Source organism: Balaenoptera acutorostrata, chromosome 8, assembly GCF_949987535.1.
Source record: "Balaenoptera acutorostrata chromosome 8, mBalAcu1.1, whole genome shotgun sequence".
Taxonomy (NCBI): domain Eukaryota; kingdom Metazoa; phylum Chordata; class Mammalia; order Artiodactyla; family Balaenopteridae; genus Balaenoptera; species Balaenoptera acutorostrata.
Window position 1 is genome coordinate 49,136,270 of NC_080071.1, and position 22,758 is coordinate 49,159,027.

At 38.8% G+C, this 22,758-nt stretch overlaps 1 protein-coding gene across 1 annotated transcript in view; it reads left to right on the top strand.

Moving 5' to 3' along the window:
* Positions 1–22,758, top strand: part of WDR75 (WD repeat domain 75) — a 48,543-nt gene that overhangs the window by 24,317 nt on the left and 1,468 nt on the right. The window contains exons 11-19 of the mRNA XM_007196136.2: positions 12–127; positions 1,213–1,388; positions 2,422–2,579; positions 3,045–3,225; positions 4,033–4,127; positions 5,146–5,241; positions 5,845–6,014; positions 6,590–6,649; positions 9,257–9,406. Coding sequence (XP_007196198.1) covers positions 12–127; positions 1,213–1,388; positions 2,422–2,579; positions 3,045–3,225; positions 4,033–4,127; positions 5,146–5,241; positions 5,845–6,014; positions 6,590–6,649; positions 9,257–9,406 — 1,202 coding nt within the window. The remainder of the gene's footprint in view (positions 1–11; positions 128–1,212; positions 1,389–2,421; positions 2,580–3,044; positions 3,226–4,032; positions 4,128–5,145; positions 5,242–5,844; positions 6,015–6,589; positions 6,650–9,256; positions 9,407–22,758) is intronic.

Genomic DNA, 22,758 nt, shown 5'->3' on the forward strand with positions numbered 1-22,758 from the left:
TTCTTTTGCAGACAGAAATATCTTTACCGGTTTGATGATTGACCCAAGAACTAAAGCTTTGGTTTTGAATGGGAAACCTGGCCACTTGCAGTTTTATTCTCTCCAAAGTGATAAACAGTTATACAATGTAAGATTTTTGATCTGTTAACTAGCCTTAAAACTAATGAAATATCTTTATAGCACCACTGGGGTCAAGTAACTTATTGTATAGCTTCTAAAACAAGATCCTGTGCCTATGTTATTTGAACATAGTATTATCAGTTGTTTACAGCATGATTCTAATGAGGCCACAGTTGCAGATGAAGTCTACATGTAAGCCAGTTGGCACTGTTGTGTGCGCTCTATTTTATTCTGTTTAAGACTACACTCTAAATTAACTGTTGCACACATCTGTGCCTTTGAGTCATAAGGATAGGCAATGAGAATATGGATTAACAATACAAACCTGTCTCTGCTTTGTGGTGAAACAGTATCATATGTACATGCTGAAGATAAAATCTTCAGTGTAGATTAAAGAGGAACACTTCCTATAATCCTGGTAAATGCAATCTAGACATTCCACTTTTTCTTTAGTGCCCCACAGTACCCTTTACAGATTTCTATCACAGCCACTCTAACACTTTATTGCTTTCTCTCCAACACCTTTAAACCTCTCAAAGAAAGGAAACTTATTGATCTTTGTACATTTCTAGTACAGTGCCTGGAAATAGTAGGCACTTAATACATTTTTAGTAAATAGATGAGGAAACAATAAAAGAAAAATTATAAAGAAAAAGCTGGCCTATTTACAATGTTGTGCTTTTTTCACTTCTTAAAAATTGTAGGTTTCATTTTTGCTCTCCTTGTTTCTAGTGATGTGGAATCTAGCCTTGAGATTTTATGTAAAGCTATTTGTTCTTAGAAACAAAAGAAAAGCATTACTGTAACCTAAAGTTCTGCTGTATCATATAAATGGAGCATAGTCGTTACTAAAATTTAAGGTCATTGAAGAATCATCACCACCAAATTGGTATTATATAATATGCTCCATGTTTTCAATGACAATTTCGATGTCCGTAAGTAATGATTAGTTCATTTTTCTCTTTACCTAAAAATCTGTTACTGTAGATTCCAGAAGGTATCTATGATGTGGTTAATTACCATTCCTTGAATGCTTTAACATTTATGTATTTACATTAATAAGAATTTTGGATTTTTTTTTTAACCCATCAGTTAGATATTATACAGCAAGAATATATCAATGATTATGGTCTGATCCAAATTGAGCTAACAAAGGCTGCATTTGGCTGCTATGGTAATTGGCTTGCAACGGTGGAACAACGTCAAGAAAAGGAAACTGAGCTTGAATTGCAAATGAAACTGTGGACATATAATAAGAAAACACAAGGGTAATACTACCTATATAGACATTTAACTTGAGAGCAGAAAATTATTTGACTTTCTAGTTTCAATTGTTGGTCTTTACGATGTTTCATTTTGATAAATTTATATTAAGAGAAATGAAGGAGGTGCTATTCCTCTTATAAAGCCTTTATGCTTTCTGCTCTGAGAAAGCATTGGTGTCCTCCAAATTATGAGTCACCTCATTGCATAAATGAGGAAACATGGAGAAGTGACACCCCCAGGAACACATACCTACCTCCAGGCAAATCCAGGATTAGAATGCAAAGGTCTTAGTTCCTTAGCTCTTTATTAATGTTATATTACCTTCTTTGGGAAAATGGCAGTGGCACGTGGTAGAGGTGTGGTGTGGTGTAGTCTTGATTAGATAAGGAGCCCACTAGTTTCTCATACCATGGCTGTAATAGCAATTTATCAGGTTCTTGCTTGTCAAGAACTGGGCTTAGTGCTTTCGTGCCCATTGTCTTGTGAATCTTCACAAGATAATCTTTCATTCACAGCAGTGTCCTGTCGAGCTAGAAACAAGCTTTGAGAGGTAGTTTGGGTGACTTTAAATATTAAGTATCGACCAGGGCAGTGAAATAGGTAATGTTCTTTCTGTACCGTCTTGCCAAAAACAAGGGCTTTCATAGCCATTTCCTTTTTTGCTTATTTTCAAAAGAGTGAGGTATCTGTGTTCTACACAGTTTCCCTGCAGTTTAGTATAGTAGCCTTTCAAGTATCATTTTTTTGATGACCCCTATTTTATACTCATTCTGTACCAGTAAGCTGACACTGTTTATAATCATCTCTGTTACGTACGTTACACGAGGCCAGAGGTAATGTGTTAAAACTCTTTGCATCCTGTGGCCATTAGTGATAGAACACTCAATTGTTTGTCATGCTAGGTGATAATATATCAGTTGCTCATTCTTAAAGATGCTATTGTAAAATGTGCAATATGTAAGGAATTCTTAATACTCATATGATAGTGTATCATATTGCCCTGGTATAAAAATAAATTGGTTTCCTTCCTACTAGGTTTGTTCTCAATACAAAGGTTAACATGCCACATGAAGACCACATCACAGCTCTCTGTTTCTGTAATGCAGAAAAATCTGAAAACCCCACCTTGGTTACAACAAGTAAAGATGGTCACTTCAAAGTGTGGATATTAACAGATGATTCTGATATATACAGTAAGTTACTTAAATATAGTATGTCTATATGTCGTGCACAGTTTTAAGAATTGATATATTTATCTCTCATGAATTGTATCCATTCTGGGAGGACATTTTCTACTTTGTTTAATTCTGTAGGATATTGCCCAATTTCAAAAGATTTGAGAGATTACATTTTTACATGCCTTTTCTCCCAGATCTTTACTTATTTTATGACGTTCTTGATTAATTGTGTGCTGATTATTCCAGTCTGTGAGAGTACAGTAAAAAGGGCTTTTGCAGTAGTCCCTTTACTGTTCCACTAGAGGGAGGTCAAGGTCTCTTGGAAGGGACGCAAATTTCAAATCAGTCAATGATTTGTAACTAAAATTTTGGAGAGGAGGTTTTTTGTTGTGTTTCCTTGTTTCTTAATCCATATTTCTTATAAATTCCCTAAAATATTATCTAGCATTTGTACTATTTCTATGGTCTATATTTTCACAGAAAAAGCTGTTGGCTGGACCTGTGACTTTGTGGGTAGTTACCACAAATACCAAGCAACTAACTGCTGTTTCTCCGAAGATGGCTCTTTACTAGCAGTTAGTTTTGAGGAAATAGTTACAATATGGGATTCGGAGACATGGGAACTTAAATGTACATTTTGTCAACGAGCTGGGAAAATAAGGTCGGTAAATAATTGGGGGAGTATGAAGTACTGGGTTTGTTTCTTTTTTTTTTAATTCAAACAAGTCTTTCTACATAAACTTGAGTAATTAATTTATGCTTTCTCCAGAGGTATCCTGTGGGTCAGTGGTGCCAGCAGCTAACCAAAATACTGGGAAGCTAAAAATTACTGGGTTTATGAATGATGTGCATTACTTTTCATGGTTGTACTACACAATAATAGAAGCTATATGTAAGCCTCAGTAGATCCAAACAATGTTTATTTTCTCTGTATTTTCATAAAAGCGATGTTATGCTCAAACTTCATTGTTTGTAACAATGGCAAGGGAATGTAACAGCAGTATCTTTCATTTTATTTCCAGTAACTTGGGCATTTGAGGACAGAATGGGAAATGGCTGTTTCTAATTCCCAACATGTCTAATTCTGAATTTACTTTGTAAAACTTTCTTCAGAATTCATATTGCAGATTTCCCTCTTGAGGCAAAGAAGCATAAAAAAGAGTTTTTGTTAAGTAACTTGGTACGTTTCACATACATTTTCTCTATATGTGTCAATTATCGTACCATACAGCATATTAGAGAAAAGAATTGGTCATCAAATCTGTTTTCCTAAAGAAACAAAATAGCTAAATAAAGCTTTCCTGTTGTGCTCCTTACCCCCTTTCCTGCAGAATAATTATGAACAAAAACATACATGTCTGTTTAAAAATTTGCATTGCACGAAGCTAGTACTGTGCAGGAAGTCTGCAGTCCTTTGTAACTACGTGTGCTAGAAATGACTGTTGTTAACTTCCTTGTTTTAATCTAGGCACCTTTGCTTTGGGAGATTGACTTGTTCCAAGTATCTTCTTGGTGCCACTGAAAATGGCATTCTGTGCTGTTGGAATCTGCTCAGTTGTGCATGTAAGATACTTTTTGCTATAAAGTGATGACTAAGCATATAGGAAGTGGACATTAACTAATCTTTGGCATTTTAGGACTTCTGGATGATATCTTCGTATCTTTACCCAGAGAATATATAATTTTTTACATGGTACATTGTACCACCAAACTTTGGAGTGCTATGCCTGTAATAATAGACTTTGATTACAGTTGACCCTTGAACTATGCGGGCGTTAGGGTCACCGACCCTCTGCGCAGTCAGAAATTCACGTATAACTTAGAGAGTCAGCCCTCTGTGGAGTCAGCCAACCTTGGATTGAGCAGTTATTGTAGTACTTGCTATTTTAAAATCCACATGTATGTGGACCCTCACAGTTCAAATCCATGTTATTCAAGGGTCAACTGTATTTATAAACTGCCTAATTGTCAGCAAATCATCTTCCAGTATCCTCACCTTTTTCCACTGTCTTCAGTGTATGACTTTGTTGCCCTCCATCTTATCCATCCTCATAGCAATTTGAGGAAAGTTTCTTATAGTTCATAATGCATATTAACCTGCAGTGTCCCTGACAGCATTAAATTTGAATGTAGCCTATCACAATCCTCCTAACAAATGTGAACTTTGTGGCATTTTACTCATTCGAGTATATGTTTGGAAGACATTGTGGTTACTTTGTAATGAATGTGTGTGATAACATTTTTTTTAATATTCTCTACAGTGATTCTGGTTAACATTTTGCCCACGTTTAGCAGTAGTGGAAAAGCACCAGACAGAAGTTGCACTGTAATAACCATTTCATAGCATGGGGAAGAAGTAGCAATACTTTGTTTTTCTGCTTCTTGCCCCTCGTTTTAGTGCAGACTTCCACAGATAATGTCAGTGTGTTCTCCATGTATTATCTGGAATGGTAAAATCCCTCTTCCTAAAAATAATGGAATTGATTGTCCCAATAAATATTGAGTACCTAGTTTAAATAACAAGCTTAAGAAAGCTTTTGGTAAATCTCTTCTTAGAAGTGAATCACTTTTTTTCCCCCAGTGGAGTGGAGTGCAAAATTAAATATGAGAGTTTTGGAACCTGATCCCAATTCAGAGAATATTGCTGCAATCTCTCAGTCTTCCACGGGTTCAGACTGTAAGTACAGACCATTCTTTGACAGAAGAAATCTATTACCTAAATTTTCTTTTTAACACCTTTAATATAATTTGAGTTAAACTTACCTTCAAATCAGATGTCCATTTGAAGCCATTTGCCTGACCACTGCCCTTCATTTCTTGAGTTCCAGCTCCAGCACATCCCTCATTTTTCAACATGTCATTTGCTACTCAGCCTTCAAAATCCAAGAGAGATTTTGCCTCTTTGAAGCATTCCTAAATCCCCCAAGGAGCTTTTATCGTTCCTCTATGATCTTGAAGCTCTTTCTACAGATCTCTGTTCTAGTGCTTAAGACAAAATACTGCCATAGTATTTTGGTGTCTGTTTTCTGCAGTTGACACTGCTCTCAGAAACAGGAATTTTTCTTTCTGTTTTTCATCTTCAAAGCCCTCATTCCTAACCGGCTTGGCACATAGGAAGCATCAAGTAGATATTTGTTGACTCAAAGCCTAAAATAATCATGACCTGATCAATTTACTCAATGGGGTAAGTCCCAGGATGAGTGTGGTCTGCCAGTCTGAGGCTGAAACTAACCTTTGCAGGCAAAATGTTGTTGTCTATTTGGTTTTTTTTTTTCTCTAGTGTTTGTGTTTAGACCTAGCGAGCCCAGGCCATTGTATATTCAAAAAAATATCTCCAGAGAGGAAGTCCAGTGGGGAGTGTTTGTTCCACGAGATGTCCCTGAATCATTCACCTCAGAAGCTTACCAGTGGCTGAACAGATCGCAGTTTTACTTCCTAACAAAATCACAGGTAACCGTCCACCTCAGAAAAGGCCGTCATTTCGTATGTGTGATTTTCATTTGCTTTAATATTTGAGAGTAATAGCCCAGGGCAAGTGGAATAGTTTTATTAAAGGATTACTCCTTCTCTCCCCTCCCGCTCCCCTGCCAAATCGTCTAATGTGCTCTGTACAGTCATATTACTGGTGGGAGTATATTAGCCCACACCTTTGGGGCTAAGTATTGCTTGCATTCATTCACTCTGTGACACCAAAAAAGATATGACCTAGAAGATAATTAGAATACTTTAAATTGTATTTATTAGAATGGCTCTTTTTTAATTTTAGTATTTGATTTACCATAAAGAAATCAGTGGCTTAAGTTTGACCCATCAGTTGAATTTTATTTCATTACCAATTCTTAAAAATGATCTTTGAGAACAATCTTACAACTGTCACAGCAGTTATTAAATACGTTTTAAATCTTTTATTACTTTTCTGTGAGCAGATATATTTATATCAAGATGAAAAGTCAACATCATTTTCTAACTTTAACATTTAGATTTGCACTCTATATTTTGCATCATTAATTGACCTCTCTTTTCAGAGTTTATTGACATTCAGTACACAGTCTCCAGAAGAGAAACTCACACCGACAAGCAAACAGGTATGTTCTAGTCACTCGTGGTGCAGATCATGCACATTGCCTCCCTGCAAAGATAAGGTTATCTTTTAGAACTCAGCTATGAGAAAAATGTTTTACCTGCCCTAAAGTGGAATTAAAATTACATACTTAGAAACTACTTGCTTCGTTTGATGTCATAGTGCTCTTTGAAAATGTAGTCTCAATTTGTAATATCAGTGACACATGCTTGTGATTTAAAGAATCAAATAGTTCTACAAGACTTCTTGGGGAAAACTTGAACATCACCACCACTGCCATTACCCACAAAGATACTCTCAACTCTTTGAGTTGAAGTTTTTATTTACCTCCGTATCTCTAAGAAACATGTTTATATTGCTAATTCTGGATTTTTCAGATCTAGGTATTATTTGTTAACTCTGATCTATTGAAGTTGAAGTTTCTTTCACACCACTCCCGCCATATACATAACATACCCCCGCATATTTTCTGTCCCCTAATTTTTCCAGTATAGATAAATCTTAAATTGGTCAGGTCACTGTTCATCCTTAAACATGTAAACACAATTCATAGCTGAGCCACATAGTAATAAACAGGTTGTTTTTCCTTTTGTGACCAACTTCTTTTCTCTGGAGTTAATGATTGCCTTCTTTTTTCATTTGCTCAGTTTCCTATTTACTTCTCACCTAATTCACCCCTAAACTCTACCCTGTAAGTCCTCTCTCATTATTTTCAGACATATTAGGTATTCTTTCGAGTCTTGAAGAAATATTTTCAAGAGCCTCTGACCTGCTTCTTTCTGAACTGATTGCCCTGTAAACCTGCTGCACAGTAATCATCTTAGGATCTACATTTGCCGCCATTCTGGGGATTTATTCACATCCACTGTAATAGATCCTGTAGTTTTTCTCCTTCTTTGGTCACTCCCTTGCTTTGGTAAAGCACATCCTACTGGTGCATGGGAAGTAAATTTAAGACATTGCACGTTTGGACATGCTTTTATTCTCTCCCATTGGATTGGTTGGTTGGGTAGAGTTCTAGGTTGAAAATCATTTTGTCTTAGAACTTTGAAGATACTGTCTTATACTTTATCTGTATCCTGACGTATTTTTCTCTGAAAATTCATTGAATTCATTTAACATTTTTTTGTTGATCATCACTACATGTTCTAGACATTTGGGATATATCAGTGAGCAAAAGAGTCAAGTCTCTAAACTAGTGGTGTTTATAGTCTTAACAGTTAGGCACAGATGACAAACATCAAGTAAAATATATAGTATTTTAGAAGGCAATAAGAATTATGGGAGGAGGAATGGCAGGAAAGGGAGTGTGGAGTGCAGTTTGCCTTTTTAAATAAAGCAGTCAAAACAGGCTTTAATGAAAAGAATTTGACTTTTCCTCTGAGTTAAATGTAAAGCCCCCTTCGAGGGTTTTAATCAAAAAACTGTCTAAGGAGAAGAATTAATTCTTTCTTTGCCTTCATTTTCTCTAGAACTGCTATTATTTACTGCTGGACCTTCTAGAATGGTGCTCTCTAATATTCTTAATTTTTCTCCTGTTTTCTTCCTGTTGTCTGAGAGGTTTCCTCCTCTTTTCATCTGATCCTCTGTTGTTTGTCTCTCTCTTAACATGGTTCATTTCCATTAGGTTTTTATTTCCAATCTGTTTTGGAGATTTTCATCAAAGTCTCATGACTCTTAGCTGTCTGCTCTTATTTAAAAGTGAGCAAAATCACCATTTGGAGGTTTTCTACGTAGGTGGAACTTGACCTCTGGCCTCCACTGTCTGCCTGAGCTATTATGAGAAAATCTCCAAAGTCATTATTTTTAGGACTTTCTCTCTTAGATTGGTCAAATTGTCCAGATAAAATTCTTCCAAATTCTTGCCTAAAAGATGTCAGCGTGGCTGCCAGTGTTCTGAGAAGCACCCTCTATGCAACTGTGTTCACTGCCTTCAGCTGTGAGGCCACCTCTGCCCCTCCACACACTAAGCCATCCATTCGAAAGACACACTTTATGTCGTTCTTCGGGGAACATTCTGCCAGCCCTCTGCTGGGGCTGAGGAGGAGATCTGGAAACCTGAGCGCTCTCTAAATAGACCTTCAACCAGGCTAACTGGTTTCTTTCTTTTTTTTTTTTTTTTTTAAAGCCTTTTACAGGGGAGGTACTGTTACTATTAGTACCAATTCTTGAGTGTTTGCAGGATTCTACAGTATAAATTGGGATGCTTTTAGCTTTCTTCACCACCAGCTTAGAATCCTGCTTTCTCAGGTCTACTAAGTTAGCTACCACCATTCAAACTGCTTTCCACTTTGCACATCACACAGTGTCTTTATTACTGTGGATTTATGCTCTTTTGAAAACCCCTTTGCTGCCATTTTTGTAGGATTGTGGGACTAAGTAGTGGTGGATGCACATTTTGTTCTGTCATCGAAGTATCTACTGTTAGCTTTTCACATAGTAAATTGACTGCCCTCAGTTGCTTTACCTGTGAAATGAAAGAATCATACTAGATAATTTCTATAGTTCCCTCCATCCGACATGTTATGACTGTGATACTTCTTATTGCCTCAAAGGTAGTTCCTCCTTTTTAGTGAAGTAATTTATTTCCCTTTGTCTTAAATCCTTACAGCTATTAGCAGAAGAAACTCTTCCAACAACCCCATTTTATTTCATATTGGGAAAGCACAGGCAGCAACAGCAGGATGACAAGTTAAATGAAGCTTTGGAGGATGAACTGGTACAACTACCCTTAACAGAAAATATACCTGCAATTAGTGAGGTAAGTAATTATTCATTACTTATTAGTGTGAAACATAACTTTTGTTATAATATTAATAAGTAAAACTAATAGTGTAAATTAATTGCTTATACCAATGTGAAATGGGTTAAATGCAATAAAGTTCCTTAAGTTAGAGTTTATTTATACAATCTGTACCAACTAATTTTTAAATAATCATTTATACACTGTGCAACTTTTTTTTTGAACTTTTGAATTTTATTTATTTTTTTATACAGCAGGTTCTTATTAGTTATCTATTTTATACATATTAGTGTATACATGTCAATCCCAATCTCCCAATTCATACCACCACCACCACCACCACCCCCCCCCCGCCACTTTCCCCCGATGGTTTCCATACCTTTGTTCTCTACGCCTGTGTCTCTATTTCTGCCCTGCAAACCAGTTCATCTGTACCATTCCTCTAGGTTCCACATATATGCGTTAATATACGATATTTGTTTTTCTCTTTCTGAGTTACTTCACTCTGTATGACAGTCTCTAGGTCCATCCACGTCTCTACAAATGATCCAATTTTGTTCCTTTTTATGGCTGAGTAATGTTCCATTACTCACATCTTCTTTATCCTTTCGTCTGTCAGTGGGCATTTAGGTTACTTCCATGACCTGGCTTTTGTAAATAGTGCTGCAATGAACATTGGGGTGCATGTGTCTTTTTGAATTACGGTTTTCTCTGAGTATACGCCCAGTAGTGGGATTGCTGGGTCATATGGTCGTTCTATGTTTAGTTTTAGAAGGAACCTCCATGCTGTTCTCCATAGTGGCTGTATCAATTTACATTCCCACCAACAGTATAAGAGGGTTCCCTTCCCTTTTCTCCACACCCTCTCCAGCATTTGTCTGTAGATTTTCTTATGATGCCCATTCTGACTGGTGTGAGGTGATACCTCATTGTAGTTTTGATTTGCATTTCTCTAATAATTAGTGATGTTGAACAGCTTTTCATGTGCTTCTTGGCCTCTGTATGTCTTCTTTGGAGAAATGTTTATTTAGGTCTTCTGCCCATTTTTGGATTCGGTTGTTTGTTTTTTTAATATTGAGCTGCATGAGCCGTTTATATATTTTGGAGATTAATCCTTTGTCCGTTGATTCGTTTGCAAATATTTTCTCCCATTCTGAGGGTTGTCTTTTTGTCTTGTTTGTAGTTTCCTTTGCTTTGCAAAAGCTTTGAAGTTTCATTAGGTCCCATTTGTTTATTTTTGTTTTTATTTCCCTTACTCTAGGAGGTGGATCAAAAAATATCTTGCTGTGATTTATGTCAAAGAGTGTTCTTCCTATGATTTCCTCTAAGAGTTTTATAGTGTCCAGTCTTACATTTAGGTCTCTAATCCGTTTTGAGTTTATTTTTGTGTATGGTGTTAGGGAGTGTTCTAATTTCATTCTTTTACATGTAGCTGTCCAGTTTTCCCAGCACCACTTATTGAAGAGACTATCTTTTCTCCATTGTATATCCTTGCCTCCTGTGTCATAGATTAGTTGACCATGGGTGCATGGGTTTATCTCTGGGCTCTCTATCCTGTTCCATTGATCTATATTTCTGTTTTTGTGCCAGTACCATATTATCTTGATGACTGTAGCTTTGTAGTGTAGTCTGAAGTCAGGGAGTCTGATTCCTCCAGCTGCATTTTTTCCCACAAGACAGCGTTGGCTGTTTGGGGTCTTTTGTGTCTCCATACAAATGTTCAGATATTTTGTTCTAGTTCTGTAAAAACTGCCACTGGTAATTTGATAGGGATTGCACTGAATCTGTAGATTGCTTTGCGTACTATAGTCATTTTCACAATACTGATTCTTCCAATCCAAGAACATGGTATATCTCTCCATCTGTTTGTGTCATCTTTGATTTCTTTCATCAGTGTCTTATAGTTTTCTGAGTACAGGCCTTTTACCTCCTTAGGTAGGTTTATTCCTAGGTATTTTATGCATTTCGTTGCAATGGTGAATGGGATTCTTTCCTTAATTTCTCTTTCTGATCTTTTGTTGTTGGTGTATAGGAATACAAGAGATTTCTGTGCATTAATTTTGTATCCTGCAGCTTTACCAGATTCATTGATTAGCTCTAGTAGTTTTCTGGTGGCATCTTTAGGATTCTCTATGTACAGTATCATGTCATCTACAGACAGTGACAGTTTTACTTCTTCTTTTCCTGTTTCGATTCCTTTTATTTCTTCTTCTTCTCTGATTGCCGTGGCTAGGACTTCCAAAACTATGTTGAATAATAGTGGTGAGAGTAGACATCCTTGTCTTGTCCTTGATCTTAAAGCAAATGCTTTCAGTTTTTCACCCTGGAGAATGATGTTTGCTGTGGGTTTGTCGTATATGGCCTTTATTATGTTGAGGTAGGTTCCCTCTATGCCCACTTTCTGGAGAGTTTTTATCATAAATGGGTGTTGAATTTTGTCAAAAGCTTTTTCTGCATCTATTGAGATGATCATATGGTTTTTCTTCTTCAGTTTGTTAATATGGTGTATCACATTGGTTGACTTGCATATGCTGAAGAATCCTTGCATCCCTGGTATAAATCCCACTTGATCATGGTGTATGATCCTTTTAATGTGTTGTTGGATTCTGTTTGCTAGTATTTTGTTGAGGATTTCCGCATCTATATTCATCAGTGATATTGGTCTGTAATTTTCTTTTTTTGTAGTATCTTTGGTTTTGGTATCAGGGTGATGGTGTCCTCCTAGAATGAGTTTGGGAGTGTTCCTTCCTCTGCAATTTTTTGGAAGAGTTTGAGAAGGATGGGTGTTAGCTCCTCTCTAAATGTTTGATAGAATTCACCTGTGAAGCCATCTGGTCCTGGACTTTTGTTTGTTGGAAGATTTTTAATCACAGTTTCAATTTCATTACTTGTGATTGGTCTGTCCATATTTTCTGTTTCTTCCTGATTCAATCTTGAAAGGTTATACCTTTCTAAGAATTTGTCCATTTCTTCCAGGTTGTCCATTTTATTGGCATAGACTTGCTTGTAGTAGTCTCTTAGGATGCTTTGTATTTCTGCGGTGTCTGTTGTAACTTCTCCATTTTCATTTCTAATTTTACTGATTTGAGTCTTCTCCCTCTTTTACTTTTTTTTTTTTTTTTTTTTTTTGGTCAGCTTTGCTTGTGGTTCAAGAAATTCTGCAGAGGACAGTCACTGTGGCCTGTGACAACAGTGATGCCATGTGTGTATATGCGAGTATAAGCAGCCCTCAGAACATGTGCTGCCATACTTGACTGCATGTTGGAATCTTGCAAGGAGTTTTTAAAAATAAGAAAAAAATATTTTTTTTAAAAAGCCTAGGCTGCACTCTAGACCAATCAAATCAGAATCCCTGGGGTGGGACCCATGAATTGATATTTTTAAAAACTCCCTCTTTTTCTTGATGAGTCTGGCTAAAGGTTTATCAATTTTGTTTATCTTCTCGAAGAACCAGCTTTTAGTTTTATTGATCTCTGCTATTGTTTTGTTTCTGTTTCATTTATTTCTGCTCTGATCTTTATGATTTATTAGCTTCTACTAACATTGGGTTTTGTTTGTTCTTCTTTCTCCAGTTCCTTTAGGTGTAAGGTTAGATTGTTTATTTGAGATTCTTCTTGTTTCTTGAGGTAGGCTTGTATTGCTATAAACTTCCCTCTTAGAACTGCTTTTACTGCATCCCATAGGTTTTGGATCATTGTGTTTTCATTGTCATTTATCTCTAGGTATTTTTTAATTTCCTCTTTGATTTCTTCAGTGTTCTCTTGGTAACATATTGTTTAGCCTCCATATGTTTGCATTTTTTACGTTTTTTTGCCTGTAATTGATTTCTAATCTCATAGCATTGTGGTCGGAAAAGATGCTTGATATGATTTCAGTTTTCTTAAATTTACTGGAGCTTGATTTGTGACCCAAGATGTAATCTAACCTGGAGAATGTTCCATGTACACTTGAGAAGAAAGTGTAATCTGCTGTTTTTGGATGGAATGTCCTATAAATATCAATTAAATCTATCTGGTCTATTGTGTTATTTAAAGCTTCTGTTTCCTTATTTATTTTCTGTCTGGATGATCTGTCCATTGGTGTAAGTGAGGTGTTAAAATCCCCCACTATTGTTGTGTTACTGTTGATTTCCTCTTTTATGCTGTTAGCAGTTGCCTTCTGTATTGAGGTGCTCCTATGTTGGGTGCATATATATTTATAATTGTTATATCTTCTTCTTGGATTGATCCCTTGATCATTATGTAGTGTCCTTCTTTGTCTCTTGTAACATTCTTTATTTAAAAGTCTATTTTATCTGATAATGAGTATTGCTACTCCACATTTCTTGTGATTTCCATTTGCATGGAATATCTTTTTCCAACCCCTCACTTTCAGTCTGTATGTGTCCCTAGGTCTGAAGTGGGTCTCTTGTAGACAGCATATATATGGGTCTTGTTTTTGTATCCATTCAGCAAGCCTGTGTCTTTTGGTTGGAGCATTTAATCCATTCACTTTTTTTTTTTTAAACATCTTTATTGAAGTATAATTGCCTTACAATGGTGTGTTAGCTTCTGCTTTATAACAAAGTGAATCAGTTATACATATACAATATGTTCCCATTTCTCTTCCCTCTTGCATCTCCCTCCCTCCCACCCTCCCCATCCCACCCCTCTAGGTGGTCACAAAGCACCGAGCTGATCTCCCTGTGCTATGCGGCTGCTTCCCACTAACTGTTTTACATTTGGTAGTGTATATATGTCCATGACACTCTCTTACCCTGTCACATCTCACCCCACCCCCTCCCCATATCCTCAAGTCCATTCTCTAGTAGGTCTGTGTCTTTATTCCCGCCTTGCCACTAGGTTCTTGATGACCTTTTTCTCTTTCCTTAGATTCCATATATATGTGTTAGCATACTGTATTTGTTTTTCTCTTTCTGACTTACTTCACTCTGTATGACAGACTCTAACTCCATCCACCTCATTACAAATACCTCCATTTCATTTCTTTTTATGGCTGAGTAATATTCCATTGTATATATGTGCCACATCTTCTTTATCCATTCATCTGTCGATGGACATTTAGGTTGCTTCCATGTCCTGGCTATTGTAAATAGAGTTGCAATGAACATTTTGGTACATGACTCTTTTTGACCTATGGTTTTCTCAGGGTATATGCTCAGTAGTGGGATTGCTGGGTCGTATGGTAGTTCTATTTGTAGTTTTTTAAGGAACCTCCATACTGTTCTCCATAGTGGCTGTATCAATTTACATTCCCACCAACAGTGCAAGAGTGTTCCCTTTCCTCCACACCCTCTCCAGCATTTATTGTTTCTAGATTTTTTGATGATGGCCATTCTGACCGGTGTGAGATGATATCTCATTGTAGTTTTGATTTGCATTTCTCTAATGATTAATGATGTTGAGCATTCTTTCATGTGTCTGTAGGCCATCTGTATATCTTCTTTGGAGAAATGTCTGTTTAGGTCTTCTGCCCATTTTTGGATTGGGTTGTTCGTTTTTTTGTTATTGAGCTGCATGAGCTGCTTGTAAATCTTGGAGATTAATCCTTTGTCAGTTGCTTCATTTGCAAATAATTTCTCCCATTCTAAGGGTTGTCTTTTGGTCTTGTTTATGGTTTCCTCTGCTGTGCAAAAGCTTTTAAGTTTCATTAGGTCCCGTTTGTTTATTTGTGTTCTTATTTCCATTTCTCTGGGAGCTGGGTCAAAAAGAATCTTGCTGTGATGTATGTCATAGAGTGTTCTGCCTATGTTTTCCTCTAAGAGTTTGATAGTGTCTGCCCTTACACTTAGGTCTTTAATCCATTTTGAGTTTATTTTTGTGCATGGTGTCAGGGAGTGTTCTAATTTCATACTTTTACATGTAGCTGTCCAATTTTCCCAGCACCACTTATTGAAGAGACTATCTTTTCTCCACTGTATATGCTTGCCTCCTTTATCAAAGATAAGGTGACCATATGTGTGTGGGTTTATCTCTGGGCTTTCTATCCTGTTCCATTGATCTATATTTCTGTTTTTGTGCCAGTACCAAACTGTCTTGATTACTGAAGCTTTGTAATATAGTCTGAAGTCAGGGAGCCTGATTCCCCCAGCTCCATTTTTCGTTCTCAAGATTGCTTTGGCTATTCGGGGTCTTTTGTGTTTCCATACAAATTGTGAAATTTTTTGTTCCAGTTCTGTGAAAAATGCCAGTGGTAGTTTGATAGGGATTGCATTGAATCTGTAGATGGCTTTGGGTAGTAGAGTCATTTTCACAATGTTGATTCTTCCAATCCAGGAACATGGTATATCTCTCCATCTATTTGTATCATCTTTAATTTCTTTCATCAGTGTCTTATAATTTTCTGCATACAGGTCTTTTGTCTCCTTAGGTAGGTTTATTCCTAGATATTTTATTCTTTTTGTTGCAATGGTAAACGGGAGTGTTTTCTTAATTTCATTTTCATATTTTTTGTCATTAGTGTATAGAAATGCAAGAGATTTCTGTGCATTAATTTTGTATCCTGCTACTTTACCAAATTCATTGATTAGCTCTAGGAGTTTTCTGGTAGCATCTTTAGGATTCTCTATGTATAGTATCATGTCATCTGCAAATAGTGACAGCTTTACTTCTTCTTTTCCGATTTGGATTCCTTTTATTTCTTTGTCTTCTCTGATTGCTGTGGCTAACACTTCCAAAACTATGTTGAATAATAGTGGTGAGAGTGGGCAACCTTGTCTTGTTCCTGATCTTAGTGGAAATGGTTTCAGTTTTTCACCATTGAGGACAATGTTGGCTGTGGGTTTGTCATATATGGCCTTTATTATGTTGAGGAAAGTTCCCTCTATGCCTACTTTCTGCAGGGCTTTTATCATAAATGGGTGTTGAATTTTGTCGAAAGCTTTCTCTGCATCTATTGAGATGATCATATGGTTTTTCTCCTTCAGTTTGTTAATATGGTGTATCACATTGATTGATTTGCGTATGTTGAAGAATCCTTGCATTCCTGGAATAAACCCCACTTGATCATGGTGTATGATCCTTTTAATGTGCTGTTGGATTCTGTTTGCTAGTATTTTGTTGAGGATTTTTGCATCTATGTTCATCAGTGATATTGGCCTGTAGTTTTCTTTCTTTGTGACATCTTTGTCTGGTTTTGGTATCAGGGTGATGGTGGCCTCGTAGAATGAGTTTGGGAGTGTTCCTCCCTCTGCAATATTTTGGAAGAGTTTCAGAAGAATAGGTGTTAGCTCTTCTCTAAATGTTTGATAGAATTCGCCTGTGAAGCCATCTGGTCCTGGGCTTTTGTTTGTTGGAAGGTTTTTAATCACAGTTTCAATTTCAGTGCTTGTGATTGGTCTGTTCATATTTTCTATTTCTTCCTGGTTCAGTCTCGGCAGTTTGTGCATTTCTAAGAATCTGTCCATTTCTTCCAGGTTGTCCATTTTATTGGCATAGAGTTACTTGTAGTAATCTCTCATGATCTTTTGTATTTCTGCAGTGTCAGTGGTTACTTCTCCTTTTTCATTTCTAATTCTATTGATTTGAGTCTTCTCCCTTTTTCTCTTGATGCGTCTGGCTAATGGTTTATCAATTTTGTTTATCTTCTCAAAAAACCAGCTTTTAGTTTCATTGATTTTTGCTATTGTTTCCTTCATTTCTTTTTCATTTATTTCTGACCTAATCTTTATGATTTCTTTCCTTCTGCTGGCTTTGGGGGTTTTTTATTCTTCTTTCTCTAATTGCTTTAGGTGCAAGGTTAGGTTGTTTATTCGAGATGTCTCCTGTTTCTTGAGGTAGGCTTGTATTGCTATAAACTTCCCTCTTAGCACTGCTTTTGCTGCGTCCCATAGGTTTTGGGTCGTCGTATCTCCATTGTCATTTGTTTCTAGGTATTTTTTGATTTCCCCTTTGATTTCTTCAGTGATCACTTCGTTATTAAGTAGTGTATTGTGTAGCCTCCATGTGTTTGTATTTTTTACAGATCTTTTCCTGTAATTGATATCTAGTCTCATAGCGTTGTGGTCGGAAAAGATACTTGATACGATTTCAATTTTCTTAAATTTACCAAGGCTTGATTTGTGACCCAAGATATGATCTATCCTGGAGGATGTTCCATGAGCACTTGAGAAAAATGTGTATTCTGTTGTTTTTGGGTGGAATGTCCTATAAATATCAATTAAGTCCATCTTGTTTAATGTATCATTTAAAGCTTGTGTTTCCTTATTTATTTTCATTTTGGATGATCTGGCCATTGGTGAAAGTGGGGTGTTAAAGTCCCCTACTATAATTGTGTTGCTGTCGATTTCCCCTTTTATGGCTGTTAGTATTTGCCTTATGTATTGAGGTGCTCCTGTGTTGGGTGCATAAATATTTACAATTGTTATAGCTTCCTCTTGGATCGATCCCTTGATCATTATATAGTGTCCTTCTTTGTCTCTTGTAATAGTTTTTATTTTAAAGTCCATTTTGTCTGATATGAGAATTGCTACTCCAGCTTTCTTTTGATTTCCATTTGCATGGAATATCTTTTTCCATCCCCTCACTTTCAGTCTGTATGTGTCTCTAGGTCTGAAGTGGGTCTCTTGTAGACAGCATATAGATGGGTCTTGTTTTTGTATCCATTCAGCCAGCCTGTGTCTTTTGGTGGGAGCATTTAATCCATTTACATTCAAGGTAATTATCGATATGTATGTTCCTATTCCCATTTTCTTAAATGTTTTGGGTTTGTTATTGTAGGTGTTTTCCTTCTCTTGTGTTTCTTGCCTAGAGAAGTTCCTTTAGCATTTGTTTTAAAGCTGGTTTGGTGGTGCTGAACTCTCTCAGCTTTTGCTTGTTTGTAAAGGTTTTAATTTCTCCATCCCATCTGAATGAGATCCTTGCTGGGTAGAGTAATCTTGGTTGTAGGTTTTTCTCCTTCATCACTTTAAGTATATCCTGCCACTCCCTTCTGGCTTGCAGAGTTTCTGCTGAAAGATCAGATGTTAACCTTATGGGGATTCCCTTGTGTGTTATTTGTTGTCTTTCCCTTGCTGCTTTTAATATGTTTTCCTTATATTTAATTTTTGACAGTTTGATTAATATGTGTCTTGGTGTGTTTCTCCTTGGGTTTATCCTGTATGGGACTCTCTGTGCTTCCAGGACTTGATTAACTATTTCCTTCCCCATATTAGGGAAGTTTTCAACTATAATCTCTTCAAATATTTTCTCAGTTCCTTTCTTTTTCTCTTCTTCTTCTGGGACCCCTATAATTCGAATGTTGGTGCGTTTAATGTTGTCCCAGAGGTCTCTGAGACTGTCCTCAGTTCTTTTCATTCTTTTTTCTTTATCCTGCTCTGCAGTAGTTATTTCCACCATTTTATCTTCCAGGTCACTTATCCTTTCTTCTGCTCAGTTATTCTGCTATTGATCCCATCTAGAGTATTTTTAATTTCATTTATTGTGTTTTTCATCGTTGCTTGGTTCCTCTTTAGTTCTTCTACGTCCTTGTTAAATGTTTCTTGCATTTTCTCTATTCTATTTCCCAGATTTTGGATCATCCTTACTATCATTATTCTGAATTCTTTTTCAGGTAGACTACCTATTTCCTCTTCATTTGTTAAGTCTGGTGTGTTTTGACCCTGCTCCTTCATCTGCTGTGTGTTTTTCTGTCGTCTCATTTTGCTTATCTTACTGTGTTTGGGTTCTCCTTTTCACAGGCTGCAGGTTCGTAGTTCCCGTTGTTTTTGGTATCTGTCCCCAGTGGCTAAGGTTGGTTCAGTGGGTTGTGTAGGCTTCCTGGTGGAGGGAACTAGTGCCTGAGTTCTGGTGGATGAGGCTGGATCTTGTCTTTCTGGTGGGCACGTCCACGTCTGGTGGTGTATTTTGGGGTGTCTGTGGCCTTATTATGGTTTTAGGCAGCCTCTCTGCTAATGGATGGGGTTGTGTTCCTGTCTAGCTAGTTGTTTGGCATAGGGTGTCCAGCACTGTAGCTTGCTGGTCATTGAGTGAAGCTGGGTCTTGATGTTGAGATGGAGATCTCTGAGAGATTTTTGCTGTTTGGTATTATGTGGAGCTGGGAGGTCTCTTGTGGACCAGTGTCCTGAAGTTGGCTCTCCCACCTCAGAGGCACGGCCCTGATGCCTGGCTGGAGCACCAAGAGCCTTTCGTCCACACGGCTCAGAGTAAAAGGGAGAAAAAATAGAAAGAAAGAAAGAAAGAAAGAGGCTATAATATAGTGAAGTAAAATAAAGCTATTATAAAGCAAAGCTATACAGACAAAATCTCACCCAGAAGCATATACACTCACAAAAAAAGGAAAAGGGGAAAAATTAATATCTCCTGCTCCCAGAGTCCACCTCCTGAATTTGGGATGATTCGTTGTCTATTCAGGTATTCAGCAGATGCAGGCACATCAAGTTGTTTGTGGAGATTTAATCCGCTGCTCCTGAGGCTGCTGGGAGAGATTTCCCCTTCTCTTCCCTGTTCGCACAGCTCCTGGGGTTCAGCTTTGGATTTGGACCCGCCTCTGCGTGTAGGTCGCCTGAGGGTGTTTGTTCCCCGCCCAGACAGGACAGGGTTGAAGGAGCAGCTGCTTCGGGGGCTCTGGCTCACCCAGGCCGCGGGGAGGGAAGGATACGGATGCGGGGCGAGCCTGCGGCGGCTGAGGCCGGCGTGACGTTGTACCAGCCCGAGGCGCACCCTGCGTTCTCCCGGGGAAGTTGTCCCCAGATCACGGGAGCCTGGCAGTGGCGGGCTGCACAGGCTCCCGGGAGGGGCGGTGTGGAGAGTGACCTGTGCTCACACACAGGCTTTTTGGAGGCGGCAGCAGCAGCCCCAGCGTCTCACGCCCGTCTCTGGGGTCCGCGCTGATAGCCGCGGCTCGCACCAGTCTCTGAAGTTCGTTTAGGCGGCGCTCTGAATCCCCTCTCCTCGCGCAGCAGGAAACAAAGAGGGAAGAAAAAGTCTCTTGCCTCTTCGGCAGCTGCAGACTTTTTCCCGGACTCCCTCCCAGCTAGCTGTGGTGCACTAACCCCTTCAGGCTGTGTTCACGCCGCCAACCCCAGTCCTCTCCCTGCGATCCGACCGAAGCCCGAGCCTCAGCTCCCAGCCCCGCCCGCCCCGGCCGGGGAGCAGACAAGCCTCTCGGGTTGGTGAGTGCTGGTCGGCACTGATCCTCCGTGCGGGAATCTGTCCGCTTTGCCCTCCGCACCCCTGTGGCTGTGCCCTCCTCTGTGGCTCCGAAGCTTCCCCCCTCTGCCACCCGCAGTCTCTGCCCGCGAAGGGGCTTCCTAGTACGTGGAAATCTTTCCTCCTTCACAGCTCCCTCCCACTGGTGCAGATGCCGTCCCTATTCTTTTGTCTCTGTTATTTCTTTTTTCTTTTGCCCTACCCAAGTACGGGGGTAGTTTCTTGCCTTTTGGGAGGTCTGACGTTTTCTGCCAGCGTTCAGTGGGTGTTCTGTAGGAGCAGTTCCACCTGTAGATGTATTTCTACTGTATCTGTGGGAAGGAAGGTGACCTCCACGTCTTACTCTTCCTCCATCTTCTCTCCTCCCTCAATCCATTCACTTTTAAGGTAATTATCAATATGTATGTTCCTATGATCATTTTCTTAATTGTTATGGGTTTGTTTCTGTAGGTCCTTTTCTTCTCTTGTGTTTCCCATTTAGAGAAGTTCCTTTAGCATTTATTGTAGAGCTGGTTTGGTGGTGCTGAATTCTCTTAGCTTTTGCTTGGCTGTAAAACTTTTGATTTCTCCGTTGAATCTGAATGCGATGCTTGCCAGGTAGAGTAGTCTTGGTTGTAGGTTCTTCCCTTTCATCACTTTAAATATATCATGCCACTCCCTTCTGGCTTGTAGAGTTTCTGCTGAGAAATCAGCTGTTAACCTTATGGGAGTTCCCTTGTATGTTGTCATTTGTCCCTTGTTGCTTTCAATAATTTTTCTTTGTCTTTAATTTTTGTCAATTTGATTACTATGGGTCACAGTATGTTTCTCCTTGGGTGTATCCTGCCTGGGACACTCTGCGCTTCCTGGACTTGGGTGGCTATTTCCTTTCCCATGTTAGGAAAGTTTTCAACTCTGATCTCTTCAAATATTTTCTCGGGTCCTTTCTCTTCTCCTTCTGGGACCCCTATAATGCAAATGTTGTTGCGTTTAATGTTGTCCCAGAGGTCTCTTAGGCTGTCTTCATTTCTTTTCATTCTTTCTTCTTTATTCTGTTCCCCCGTAGTGAATTCCACCATTCTGTCTTCCAGGTCACTTATCCGTTCTTCTGCCTCAGTTGTTCTGCTATTGATTCCTTCTAGTGTATTTTTCATTTCAATTATTGTATTGTTCATCTCTGTTTGTTTGTTCTTTAATTCTTCTAGGTGTTTGCTCTTTAGTTTTTCTAGGTCTTTGCTAAACATTTCTTGCATCTTTTCGATCTTTGCCTCCATTCTTTTTCTGAGGTCCTGGATCATATTCACTATCATTATTCTGAATTCTTTTTTTGGAAGGTTGCCTATCTCCACTTCATTTAGTTGTTTTTCTGGGGTTTTATCTTGTTCCTTCATCTGGTACATAGCCCTCTGCCTGTTCATCTTGTCTATCTTTCTGTGAATGTGGTTTTTGTTCCACAGGCTGCAGGATTGTAGTTCTTCTTGCTTTTGCTGTCTGCCCTCTGGTGGATGAGGCCATCTAAGAGGCTTGTGCAAGCTTCCTGCTGGGAGGGAATGGTGGTGGGTGGAGCTGGGTGTTGCCCTGGTGGGCAGAGCTCAGTAAAACTTTAATCCACTTGACTGTTGATGGGTGGGGCTGGGTTCCCTCCCTGTTGGTTGTTTGGCCTGAGGCAACTCAACAGTGGAGCCTACCTGGGCTCTTTGGTGGGGCTAATGACTGACAGACTCTGGGAGGGCTCACACCAAGGAGTACTTCCCAGAACTTCTGCTGCCAGTTTCCTTGTCCCCACAGTGAGCCACAGCCACCCTCCGCCTCTGTAGGAGACCCTCCAACACTAGCAGATAGGCCTGGTTCAGTCTCCTATGGGGTCACTGCTCCTTCCCCTGGGTCCCGATGCGCACACTGCTTTGTGTGTGCCCTCCAAGAGTGGAGTCTCTGTTTCCCCCAGTTCTGTCGAAGTTCTGCAATCAAGTCCCACTAGCCTTCGAAGTCTGATTCTTTAGGAATTCCTCCTCCCGTTGCTGGACCCCCAGGTTGGGAAGCCTGCCATGGGGCTCAGAACCTTCACTCCAGTGGGTGGACTTCTGTGGCATAATTGTTCTCCAGTCTATGAGTCACCCACCCAGCAGTTACGGGATTTGATTTTATTGTGATTGCGCCCTTCCTACCGTCTCATTGCAGCTTCTCCTTTGTCTTTGGATGTGGGATATCTTTTTTGGTGAGTTCCAGTGTCTTCCTGTCGATGAT